This window comes from Cornus florida, unplaced genomic scaffold (genome assembly GCF_030987335.1).
Source record: "Cornus florida cultivar Cherokee Brave unplaced genomic scaffold, ASM3098733v1 CherokeeBrave_3.0.0_Hap2_Chr01, whole genome shotgun sequence".
Lineage (NCBI taxonomy): Eukaryota > Viridiplantae > Streptophyta > Magnoliopsida > Cornales > Cornaceae > Cornus > Cornus florida.
The window spans coordinates 86733648-86747434 of NW_026775571.1; the positions used below are offsets into that span (position 1 = coordinate 86733648).

The 13787-nt window shown below is 32.7% G+C and overlaps 1 protein-coding gene across 1 annotated transcript; it reads right to left on the minus strand.

Moving 5' to 3' along the window:
• Nucleotides 1-6515: 6515 nt before the first annotated feature.
• On the minus strand, nt 6516-13395 carry LOC132304627 (UPF0664 stress-induced protein C29B12.11c). Its single transcript, XM_059802374.1, has 5 exons — nt 13073-13395; nt 10690-10801; nt 7135-7206; nt 6835-7046; nt 6516-6759 (listed from the first exon to the last, which is right to left on the minus strand). Exons 1-5 carry the CDS (start codon nt 13180-13182, stop codon nt 6651-6653), a joined length of 615 nt encoding a protein of 204 aa, XP_059658357.1. The 5' UTR covers nt 13183-13395; the 3' UTR covers nt 6516-6650.
• Nucleotides 13396-13787: the final 392 nt, after the last annotated feature.

The following is a 13787-nucleotide window of genomic DNA, read 5'->3' on the forward strand; positions in this document are numbered from 1 at the left end:
AGAAATTGTAATTTTAGCAGGTAAGGTATATGAATCTAGAAGTGAGGGTGGAATAAACTGTTAAATTTTCATTCATTCTGGCTGCTTTCTGAATATAATCATATTCGTATATTCATTAAACCACTAAATGGAACAACCCTTTGTCCAAATTATAATCACGATCTATGGCCACTTGCTATCATATTTATTCACGTGATTGATTTATTGCCACCTACTATAAAATTTAAGTATAATATCTTTTGGTGGGTTTTTAAATGTGTTTCTGTATCCTTATCTAATTTTATTATTAAAAATATATATATATCTATCAAACCAAAAGCTCTTGTATTTTTATTTTGTTTTTTTTTTCATATTTTAAACACTATATTACCTAACAATTTTTTTTTTTTAAAAAAACAAACTTAATCAAACTCTAAAAAAACCCAATCAAATGTCATTAAAAAAATAAAAATAAAATTATAAAATCTACTTTGCATTTTAATGGCATTTCATTGTATTTTTGTCATTTCATGTCCACATATAAGATTATTGAGATATTTTAACATAAGAAAAGGACAAATTAGTCATTTTTTAAATTTTCATTAATGGTAAGGGTGTAAATTGAGTACACACATCAAATTTCATAAAATAATAAATGCCAAATGCTCTCTATGTGTAATTTGCTTAAACCTCAAGGAAGGTTAGTGTAATTTACCCATACATTTGTATATACTACAAATATAGAGTGGGAACGCGAAGCAAATAATATATTATTTTCAATAATGTATTAATACAAAGAGTGGAAACATAGAAGTGGGCTTAATAGAGTTAAACCAGCAACGTGGCCCAGAGCCAGACTTCGCAAGAGCCCACATATCAAACATTTACAATATAGTGTATCCAAAAGAAGTTGCCCAAGCCCAACCAAGCCAAAAAACTTTCAAATTTTCAAATTCAAAAATAGAGGAGCGTTGCTGTGTGATATTGCCCTTCGGTGAGCATCGATCATCCGAATTGATGGAGAAATGGAAATGCTTCGAATGAAGGACGATGGGAACTCCCATTCTTGCATAATGCGGATGGCCGGATTTCTCTGTCGTGTGCTCATAAGATTACCTCCGATTGTCTACTCACATGGTGGAGTTCCCACTGCCTATGTGGTGCTTGATATATACTTACGTGTATTATACATACGTGATATGTGCATATACTATATATGTAAGTATATGTATTAATATACATATGCCATATGTGTATGCTACTTAAATTAAGTGATTGATTGACAAGCACTCGTACCTTAAAAGATCAAAGGTCAAATATATAACATGTCTTGGCAAGAGGAGTCTTTTGTGCATCTTTTGAGTTTTATGGTTCTAAATGTTGTTGATGCCAAAAGAGGTCGGTTTGTTTGGATCTAAAATATATTTTTAGTGTGCTTGTCGTAAATTTTTACGAAGAAAAAAAACATTAAAATTTAACAAAAATAACTTATTCATTAATTTTTGACAAGTTATTTTACATGCCCTGCCAAACACATTTACCAAACACTGAAAAAGTAAAAATAAAAGAATATTTTACTTGAAGAATGAACGAGCTTACGAAAAGAATAAAATTTTTCCTCCAGTTGCGAAGGGTTTAGTATGCCATTGCTGTTAAAAGCAGAGGCGGAGGTAATTAAGGCCTAGAGGGGGCACGCGTCCGCCGCCCCTGCTCTAACTTACTAATAAGTACATATTTTTGCTATATACATATATTTATACCCCCTCCCCCCCCAAAAAAAAACAAAAATTTCAAATTCCTCTAATAAAAAAAAGTTACATATATCCCCCTTCTTTATACCATATATTTTTCCTTTTCTAATTTTTGTTTCCTTTTTCAAAAAAATTCTTTTTTCACTTAGCTTTGTTTGGTTAGGTGGATAGATAGAAAGAGAAAATTAATGGAAAATTTTATTTCCATACTTGTCTATTTTCTCTCAAAACTTTTCATACATAAAACACAGGGAAATAATTTTTTTCGCGTGAAATGTTTGCCTTTTTACTTGACATTCCTATTTTACCTATTAACTTAATCATGAAAAATAATTTCCTCATTTTATTTTTGTACTAGATTAATTTCTAAGAGGCAAGTTCTCTCAAAAACAGCTTCTTTTTTTTTCAGCCATTTTTTTATTTTATTTTTATTTTTTTGCACAAGTCCATATATAATTGGCAACAACAAAATATAATCAAATCTTTCTCTAAAAAAAATTAGTATTGCCATCAATACATCTCCGTGTTTTTTTTAAGTTTCATTTCTCATACACTAATAATTAGTTCTACTTCTGCTTTAGAAAATATTATGAAGTCTTATTTTAATTATAAATAATTATATTATTAAATTTAATAATCCTTTATTTTACTATTTCTTTGCTAAAAATCGACTTCAACAAATACAAATTCATTTATTTATTAGTATTTAAAATTATAAGGGTAAATTTAGTATCTTTAATCGATTTCTTTTCACTTTCATGCTATCCAAAATAACAAATTAATATTTTTCTACAATTTTCTTTAAAAAACTTCATTCTAACCAAATGCATGCTGGAAAATAATTTTTTTTCCATTCACTTCACTTTTCTTTCATTTTTCATTTCATTTCTTTTCTTGCTTATTTCCATCTAATCAAACGGAGACTTATATATAATTATGTATTTTACCATTTTTTCCTCTTTTTTCTTTTTTTCGAAGACATTTGTGATTATATTTAATTAAAATATTATTAATCAATATTTTGATTCTTATATTTGTCAAAGTATAATTTTTTTTACAATACTTATTTAACATATTATTTTACAACTATTTTTTTTTTTTTTCTTATTTGCCTTCTGATATTAAAAAATTATATCTGTCATACATTTTTATTTTTTATTATATATATATATATATATATATTTCAATAAGCGAACTGTGCCCCCTTAAAATAAAATCCTATTAGTTAAAAAACGAGAATGTCGAAGTAACGATTTCTTCTGTATAACCTTAATGGACAAAGCAGTTGTGTGATACCATGAAAAGATACTGGACCTGTCACTGCTGGATTTTATCAAATAAGGCAGGCGTTAAAAAAAAGAAAAAAAGAAAAGAAAGGCACAAATACAAGTTTTCGATGTAGCGAAAATAAGGATGTTATGTTGGATGATAGATAGGAATAGGTAGAAGAGATAAAATAAATAAATGAATGTGTGAGGGGAAACATTAAATTTAACGCTTATAAATGATATAAAATTGAAAAATTATATTTAGACGATATGGTCATATTCAAGTAAACCCTATAATACACTTGTTAAAAAAAAAAGAGACGTTCACTTAAAAGGTAACCAACCAAGAGGCTGATCAAAACTTACAAATGAAGTAATTTAAAAAGACTTAAAAAATAATAATAATAATAATCATGTGGTCCACCCTCATTCATATGTAATGTTAGGATGATGACGGCGACAATGACTTGTTATATAATCAAAACAAAAATGTATGGAATTTGATATTTGATGCATATCTATACGTTCTATAAACAAAATGAGGAAGTAATACCATTCGAAATAGAGTGAAGGTAAGAAATATAAGAGATTCCGAGGGAGAGAGAAAGAAGGTTATGCAGTAAGAGGCTGTGTCTCACCATTTGGTAAGTACTCAGTTTTTTTGTACTAGATAAAAAAATGACTTTTCTTCTTTCTTTTTTCTTCTTTTTATTTATTTATTTATTATTATTATTATTTTTGGGATAGCCACAGGATACAAAGGAATAAGAGAGTGTAGAACAACCCATCTGCAATCAAGTTACCAATTCTGCCAACATGCAAGGAAGTTGTGTCACGTTGGCCACATGTCAACGTTGAGGAGAACTTCAGCAAGTTTCTAAAGTATTTTAGATTTGTATAGAAAATTGTAAAGTATTGCAAAGAATTTCTAAACAATTATAAGAATTTGTAGATTAGAGAATATTTAGAAGAGTGGAGATTTTGTTTTTTACTGAGGTTCTAAATATCTAGATAGCTATAAAGTTAGAGAGAATAAATCTTACCCATACATCCCAGAGAGACATGCCTATATAAGGAGCGGGTATCTCAAAATCTAGAGTTTGGAAGATAAATCTAATACTTTGTAATTTAATTTTAAATTTATTTTGATATATGATTCACAGTTGGCTTACCATAAAAGAACAGTTCAAGTGGCCTTGAACGATGGGGACCTACTACAGAGTGATCTACAACTACAGAGTGATCTATAACGCTCTCAATTAAACTAAACCTGTAATAGGTTTCTAGTTGAAGTTTGTTATGTGTAACTTTCTAGTTGAAGTTTGTTATGTGTAACTTTGAATTATCTCTACTTCCAATTAAACTAAACCTTCCCATTAGAACCTTTGAGGATATATCAGGTGGGCGGCTCAATGACCATACCCGTTTGTGCTAACTTCAGGCGGAACCATTTCAAATAAATGAGGGTGTCTTTAACTTCTTTGATCTAAATCGGGCGTTCTTAGAAGAAGAGGTCTTCTTATGAACAGTACTTTTTTGATTGAACAAAAAGTACCGACCAATTCTAACTAACTAGCAAAATAGAAAAAAATTCGTCAAAGAAATTGGGATGTATACATATGTAACAATTCCAAAATCAAATGAACTAGTAAAATTTTTATATTAATTTAAAAAATACCAATTTTACTTTTGTGACTTATGTTATATTTTTGTTTATTCATATATATATATATATATATATATATATATATATATAATGGTTCAGTTCGATTCAGTTCTAATAGATCTGATACTGAAATCAGAATTGTAAAATAATAAGGAAAAATAATAGTTCCTTATTTTGGAATCGCAGATAACCGAACCGAAGCAACAGTTCAGTATGGTTCCAACGATATTTTTGTGCACCCCTATTACTCCGGCTATTCAGTAGAGCAGTAAACTAGTTACTAGCAACTTCATGAATTTTTTCTCACCATTTGCAGCTTCCCCCTACTCTCTCACGCTCGTACATTATGTTCCATACACATATAACCATTCCTAACATTATGTTCCATGGACATATAACCATTCCTATATGCATCTCTGTGTGTCACAAAGAATACTCATATACAAATACACTCGCACCTGTACACAAAATACTTGGTAGATTTCATGCACTCACCCAGAACTATCTCCAATACTACTACTGATCACATGATCAAATCCCCAGAGACTTCATTCACTCACTCAAAACACTTCCGTGCATACACATCACTCTCTCTAGTACACCCATATATATATATATATTAAACACAAACCTAAATATTACTCGTATTAATCAACCAATGAGAAACTACAATCATCCATCAATGGATCCAACAACCACTAGGGCCAAATGTCCCAGTCAACCTCACCATTTTAATCTGAGCAGCCCATTTGCTTAAGCCATGGGCAACTCTGTTACAAGATCTTGGACGCCACGTCAAGCTCCGGTGAGGAGAAAGCTCCATGACCAAGCAGGCACAACTCACAAGGGCCATGATATATACCCTAACTAACTTAGTTTAACTAATTTTTAAATTTTAGCTAAATTAATTACAATTAAAAATATAAAAAACTAATTACCAAAGAAATAATTCAATCCATCCATCATGCAATCAACAGCATAAACAGAATAACAAAGTAGGTAAAACACAATCATACAATAGACACCAAGACTTTAAAGAGATTTACAATTAGGTTAACAGTTTCCCAAACCCTAGTTACCTTCGAGGGGGCAGGGAAGAAAAAGTTCTTTCTAGATATGAAGGAAACAAAGATACAGCAAAAAATTGCTAGAATGCACTCTGTATACTCTAAGTAACCTCAAAGAAAATAATGTATAGCTTTCCAAAGATGTACAAGACAGTCGTCATTAAGAAGCTAACTACATTATGGCGGACGATACCATGAAAAGACACTGGAGCTGTCACTACTCACTACTACATTTTATCAAATAAGGCAATGCATGTTTTTTAGTTTCTGAATTTTCTTGTCTATTTCCAAAGATGTATAACTAGAATGCACTCTATATACTCTAAGTAACCTCATAGAAAATAATGTATAGCTTCCAAAGATGTACAAGACAATCGTCATTAAGAAGCTAAGTACATTACGGTGGACGATACCATGAAAAGACACTGGAGCTGTCACTACTACATTTTATCAAATAACGCAATGCATGTTTTTTAATTTCTGGATTTTCTTGTCTATTTCCAAAGATGTACAAAACAGTCTTTTCCTTCTTTTGAACTTTATTTCCTGCTAATGCTTTCCTATGTGCTGAATTATTATTATTATTTTTTAAAAAAATTCAAATTTATCAAACAGTAACTTGCTCTTTCTTTTCACCTCTTTTAAAGATTCTCTTCATTGAAGTGAAATCATTTGATGATGGCTTATTCAACTTTTCAAGGATGGTATCCACCACAAATCACCACCATGACCAAGCAATGTATTAAAGTAATTAGCTAACTCAACATTTTCCAAAGAACAAGACTAGAAATATATAATCTTCTTATATTGAAGGTAAAAAACCAGTGAATTTTGTTACACGAAGCATGGTAGTAGAGTTTAGAGTGTACTTTGGTGTCTTGAAAGTAGATACAATTTATTCAGGACTAAAGATTATACATTATATAGCGCGTTCAGCTGGTTGTGGCTGGTATGTCCGGCGCCTCAACTGAGACTCTGGAGTGGGCTGCTGCAGAAAGATTTTTGTTGGATCGTTGGGATCAACATATCTGCAAAATAAACAGATTCATGTGAGATACTGAGATCACATTGACTATACAAATGATACAACCAATTTCACTTACGCGTGTCTCATCATTTCATCAACTGGAGTTTGCGCTGCTTGTAAAGGATCAGTATGAGACTCTGCCCCCGAACCAGCATGTTGATTATATTGTCTCACGGAATTGATCAGATTGAAAAATAGTGGGATGAATGTTCCACAGCCTCCTTCCTTGAATATGATCTTGAATGAGTGAGTGGAGTACAGAGCCCTATTCTGATCATCAGGGACTACCTGAAATTGGTCAGGATGGAAATCAGACCTATAAATAAGGAGAAGTAGCCACAGCCCTCAAATCTGAACATCTTCGTCATGTACTTACAGGCTCCACAAATCCAGTTATATTGTTGCAGTGGAATATTGGCTGGTTAAATTTTTCACCATGCACATGAAGCTGCAAAAGGAAGCAAGTTATAGGATTGGTGAGAGGTGAATGCATGCACCTAGACATAACACACCTGCATAACAAATTCTGTGAAGAACCAAAGCAAAAATTGGAGAACTAAGCTTTAATGGATTCAAAGGAACTCTCATCAAACCAATAGAGCAAAGCATGTCACTAGGAAAATGAAGACTACAAGATGCACCAAACACAGAAACAGATGCCACAGAATAAAGCAGTAATAGACATTGCATTGCAGGATTTTGATTAAGGGACCATTTGGAATCCTTTAATGCAAATGATTCGGTGCACTTTCCACACGCCATGCCAGTTAAAAAACCATCATCTTATATAGAGGTTCTCTGAATGCAAATGATCCAATCCCCTTCCACATATCATGCCAATTCAAAAGATTTATCATCTTGAACAGTTATTTAGGAAGATGGTAGCCATCTAAAAAACAGATTAGAAATGTTGAACTTTGTCATTTCAAGAGAAGCTAAAACTGAGCAAGTATCAATAAATATGGTTCATTCTCCAGTACTATCAAATATCTCCATTTAAATAATAAATTTCAAGTTAAAAAAGGAACACAAAGGGTGAATGGGTTCATCTATCTCAAGGAAACATCCAAAAAGAGCCCCAACCAAATAGGATAATATTATGAAGAGATTTTAATATCTTCACCTTTTATAACAGCAAACTGTAATGCCAAATCAACAAAATTTCAACTCAGTAATTTCCATCACAGTTGTTGGAAACTAACTAAATTCATGTTTTTGCCAGCAACCGCCTTCAAACTCATTACAACAATACAGAAGCATCTATGATCATGTTGACAGAACATTTCAGGATATTCTTCGTAACAAATAAATCGTATCACATTACTTGTTGTTGGTGTTCCAGATGTCACTAATTCATTTTTATCTTATTTTTTAATTTTTTATGACCGATGGAAGGATTCCACGACTCCTATCCGCACCATAGTAGTCACAAGATATAACTATGAGAAAGTAATCCACACTCTTTGGCTCAAAATATACAATTCCCCAATGTGTTAAACATCAGCATTTAACTCCAGCTGATTTTCTCATTTGCTTGTTTTGCACACATTTCATAGCTGCTATATTTCACATTATCACTTCCACCAGATGGTTCCCTCATTCCTTTTTGGTCACCCCCCACAATTAATTCAACATTATTGCAACTTAGTTAAAATGATACACATGTCCTTAAATAAATGTGATGAGAAGGTGATCTTGGTAGAATCCCAGACTAAATTCATCTTAACTTCATGCATAAGGTTACTTGGGATAGATTTGGTCACCTCTAAAAGTCAACAGAACAAATATAAAAATACCAATCAAGTATAAGACATGGCATCGCTGACATACACTAATATCAAAAAGAAAAGAACCCTGGCATATCTTACTTGCAGCCAAAAAAATTCATAACGTGTTTATAACCAACTTAAATGAAATCATATAACTAATTTGCCATAAAGTAAGGGAGGAAAAAAGGAAATAGAAAGGAGCTAACTGTGACCCATTTCCATTTATGCCCCTCTAATAAAATTAAAAAAAATGTAACCAAATCCAAATTTTATTCCAAATAATGGAAACTTTACAATTACATTCTCACATGTAACGGAAACTGTAACAAAAAACGGAAAACAAATGGAACCAGAATGAAAATTAAAACAATTCATGGTTTTAAAAAAAAGTGGATTGTATGATTGGTATGATAAAATACACAAAATAAAGAAAGAGTTTTATACATAAGACTAGAAAATATCACACATCAAAATTGATACCAAGAGAATGCAAAAGATCACTCACACACACACACACAAAAAAAAAACAAAACAAAACAAAACAAAACAAACTAGGTGGAAAATGACGTAACTAAAAATTAGTAGAAACCATAGCTAAATTAACTAGGAATATGGATCAAGCTAGATCGTTTATGGACATATACTAAGGAAAATTAGTTGGACAGAGACGATTCAGATAGATCATCATCATCTCATCCTTCTTCGTCCCATATCAATAGGGTCAATCACAAGTTCTCTTTTTCAATAGGAGACATGTCTCCTATTATATGTAATATTTTTTAATCATCTCTAATTACTACATCCCATGTCAGGTTTTTTGTCGGCCTCATTTTCCTTTTCTTACTGTTACATCTATAGGTCTACATTCAAACAATCTAAATCTGTTCTCTCTTATATTATCACTAATAGACATCGCTCCTAGTTTGTCCCGTACACGTTAATTATTAACCCCATCTCCTCTAGACACAATTTCATTCATCTCAGAATTCTCATTTCAACAAAGATTCTACTATCCTTTTTGAAAAGAGTTCCCAGATTGACCTCCCTGTTAGTGAGGTTCTCTTTGTGTGTGTGGGTTTTGTTGTTTGTTGGGGGTTGGTGGTGGGGGTGGTTTAAATACTATTATATAGATGGAAAGAGTCAACACTTGGACTAAGATAGAAATTTTTTTTTACCAGTAGCAAGTGGAGGCATTAAAATTTTCTATTAAGTCTCTTCTCTCTCTATAATTTCTCTCTGAACTTCCAACCTAAACCATTTCCATATCTCTTTTCTAAAAAATAAAATAAAATAATTTACTTTCACCAATTTCATGCTCAACATTTGTCATGTTTGAACCACTGAATCATAAAGTACAGGTCTAGCTCCCCACCCCTCTAAATCTTTAAAGCACAACTACTAGTCACATCCAATCCATCTTCATACCGTAGCTACTACAGCCAATTAGCTAGCCTTTACCAGACCATGTTGTTGGGCAACCAGAAACAATGGCAATGTGGGTACAGAAGTGGAGTAGCTAGTGTAGTGGATGGACAGACAACTTAATCAGAAAAATTATCAAAAAATGGGCAAATGGTGCTCTGGTGGTGATTATTAAATTCTGGGTTTGTAATGTTTGGTGGTGGTGGTGGTGGTGGTGGTGATGGTGATGGTGATGGTGATGGCTGGGTTTTCATAAAGGCTGTAGTCAATGTTATCAGATGGTAGGTACAAGCAACAATGGTTAGGATTGTGACAGTGTGTGAGAAAAGAGAGATTTTGGCCTTTGCGCTAGGAAAGATTCATTCAAGGGTCCTTTAGTCATAAAATTAAATAATAAATTGTGCTGTTTTTCTCTGTTTCTGTTACTCTTCCGGACAGTAGTGTAACACAAAGGAGCACAATGCAAAATATTATACTCAAAAGAATCGATCCATCATCAATGGACTAATGTACTAAGTCAAAAGACGAGGCATATTTCAGAAGCACCAATGTAATTTACCAAAAAAATTAAAAAGGACAAAATATAGGAGATAAACCAAAGCATCTGCAAATAATGCAAGAAACCATTGAAATTAATCAAGGGAAAAGCAGCTTGATTGACAATTCCATAACAGTTACTCATAACACAAAAGAAACAGAGGTAGAGAAACAAGAAGCCAGAAAATACAACTTATCCATACCAGAGGCATATCAAAAGCATATATGTTTCCAACAGGTTTATCTGCAACAAAGACCATGCGTATATTTGACAAGTAGATTGTCCCCTTTGCTTTAAATTTTCCTCCGGGAGCCCTGAGAGCAAAGTAAAAGGCAAGAGTCAATAAAACACCATAAAGAAATAATAATCACACTGGCATATATTAGTTGGCCAATTGAAAGTCGGATTGGCAACATCATTGTTTTCTCGTGATAAGGAAACTGTAAGGTTAAGATATGATCAGTGTTTTGTTGTTTCAAGTGGGTAAGCTTCGTAAACCTGTTTTCTGTTTTTACTTTTTCTTTTTCATTATTATTATTATTATTTTAATTATGACAGATAAAACACACCTAATGGCATGATAAGAAAAGAAGGTAAAAGAAGAGAGATTATTTCCATGCAGTAGGAAATGAAGCAATTTGTGATCCACCATCACTCCCACACCTTCAAACATGTGATAACAATTCAAGAGTTAATAGTTATAGGCCAAATTATCTAACATCAAATTTTCTCTACCATTGTTGTACAACCAAAGAAAATCACCTTAGAATATTTTTGTCAAGCAAAACAAAAGACTGCCCTCTCAACGCCTTATAGAGATTACACCTCAAATCTCCCCAATTTCTAGGCAGTGCACCTCAAAAAGTCATACAAGCCCGTTTCCATAACAAAGTTTAAAATAATCTAAAAAAGGCTTCTAACCTAAACATTTATACTTCTACGATAGAACTATGTCAATATTAGAGGCATGTCAAATGCTTAAACTTATAAAAAATTCCAAACATGTCTCCAATATATCTCAATCTTGTCTATGATATCATATTCTCAAGCATGCCGTGAAAACTTTTAGGAAACTTACCTATGTGATTAACAAACCTAAACATTAGAGAGATGATTTTCTTGCCATAAAAGTTCATATAAATTTTATTAAGGAAAGTTAAATCACATTCTGAAGGGAGAAAAGGCGTAAAATAGAAGGATTTCACTAAAGAAGTTTACAACGAAATCTGTTACAGTACAATGTCACACAAAAAAAGATAGATCTAACATATATATATATATATAAGTTCAGATCTAATTATATATAATAAATAAATACATATATATATATATATAAGTACAGAAGAAATATAGGTTTATGACTTCAATCCTGATCACTGGAATATATATATATATAAGAAATAGGCAGGGGAGTAAAGGAATCATCTTAATCATATATTACACAAGTATATTCTTAACATACATTCACATGTATATACATACATGTCTCATCCTTTTCTATCTCTATTCACAAGTTTTTACACTTATCCTATGAGATTGAGTAGCCATGTCGGATTAGTAGCTGAAGACACGTGTGACGTGACACAATTAACTATGCATCACTTAGCACTATGCTAGAGAATAACTACTGAATTAAGGCCAAAAACCAATCAATAAAGTTAGTCTAAGGTGACTCGCAAGACTTCGGCCTTAAATCACACTAGGCTGAAGCAATTACTAACACACCGTTGCTATTAACACTTAAAAGCAGGTTTATCATAGAGAAATCATAGAATGAGTGCCCCAACAATGCATCAATCTATACACTTAAATAAGGATGATAAACTTTGTTTCATTTAATCCAATAAATTTTCTTCTCCCCTCTTCCTCCTACTTTTGGATGGAAACAAAATGGTGAACCTGGAAAGATGATTCATCCCTCCTCCCATCCTTCCCCTCCACCTCTCCCCTCTACCTAACAGAGAAAGTTTGCTCCATCCCTCCTCACTTCCACCCCGTCCCCTTTCTTCCCTCCAACCCAACATAGGCTAAGGAAAATGATAGTATAGGAGGAAACCTTTTGTAAAAGGAAAAATCCATTTCATGATCTCAGTCTGGGCAAGTCTGGGCAAATCTCTTATAATATTAAGAATCATCGCATTCATGAAACTAGTATGATAGGAATTGAAGGCTAACAAACAAACTAACAATGGAACATATGGTATAGGCGCACGCTGCGAACAGGAGAGGACTCAACTTATGGTATCTTATAGAAACCCACAAAACAGTGATCAAATTTTCAATTTTTTAATATAAAATAAAAATAAAAAAACGTTCTTCAACCATACCAATTCTAGAATATTCTCATTGGAGAAAAATGAGGCGCTGACTGAAAAATACAAAAGCCCTAATCAAATAAAGGAATATATAAACACAATTATCAACATACATGTATGTCTAAATACATAGGTGGGTTGTGTTCACAATTCTTACGGAATGGGAAAATTCAATAGCAAGTAAAATATAATCATCAGAAAATAACCCAAAAAACGAAATTGAGAATTGTGAAAATTAGAAAAGCAAGAAGGGATAAAAAGATTGCTTACCCTGGGATTTTATCAACCTCAAACTCGACGCCATCTCTGGCCAAGACGAACATCTCGTTCACAAACGGAACGGGCATCCCATTGGGAAACAGCTGAGGATTCAGAGCCATCCCAACACAGATTGAAGAGCCTTCGTCACCAATCAATCAAGATTGTCCAGAACAGAGAGTGAAACCCTAGAAATCTCTGTATTAGTTACCGTACCCAAAAGAACAAAGCTAGTATTTTAGAATGATTCGCATACGCATTCTAAAACCTTCTGGACTATTTTCTTTCTTTCTGGACTTGACAGAGAAAAAGAGACGTGTCACTTGCCAAATAAAAAAATAGGGTAAAGTATAGCTACACGCTGAAGGTTCAATAAAAAGGGCAGACAGGTGAAGATTACTCATTTTTTTTAACAAAGACATTCCTTTTTCTTAAATTTCATCCAAACAAGGTTTAAGCTATATGAAAAGACAAATTTACCCCTCAATTTTAAATTCAGACACATTACAAAATATCAGACTTTACAAAATGACACAATACCTCTTATTCGTTTTTTCTCTCCTCCTCTCCCTATCACACGGTTCACACCATGCCTCTCTCTATCTGCAAACATATATATATATATATATACGCACACATTATAACACCACCAGCAACACCGGCGGGAAAGGCGATCCCTCCGCCGCCAGATCAAGGTTTGTATTCATAGAAAGGAGCTGTGAATGGG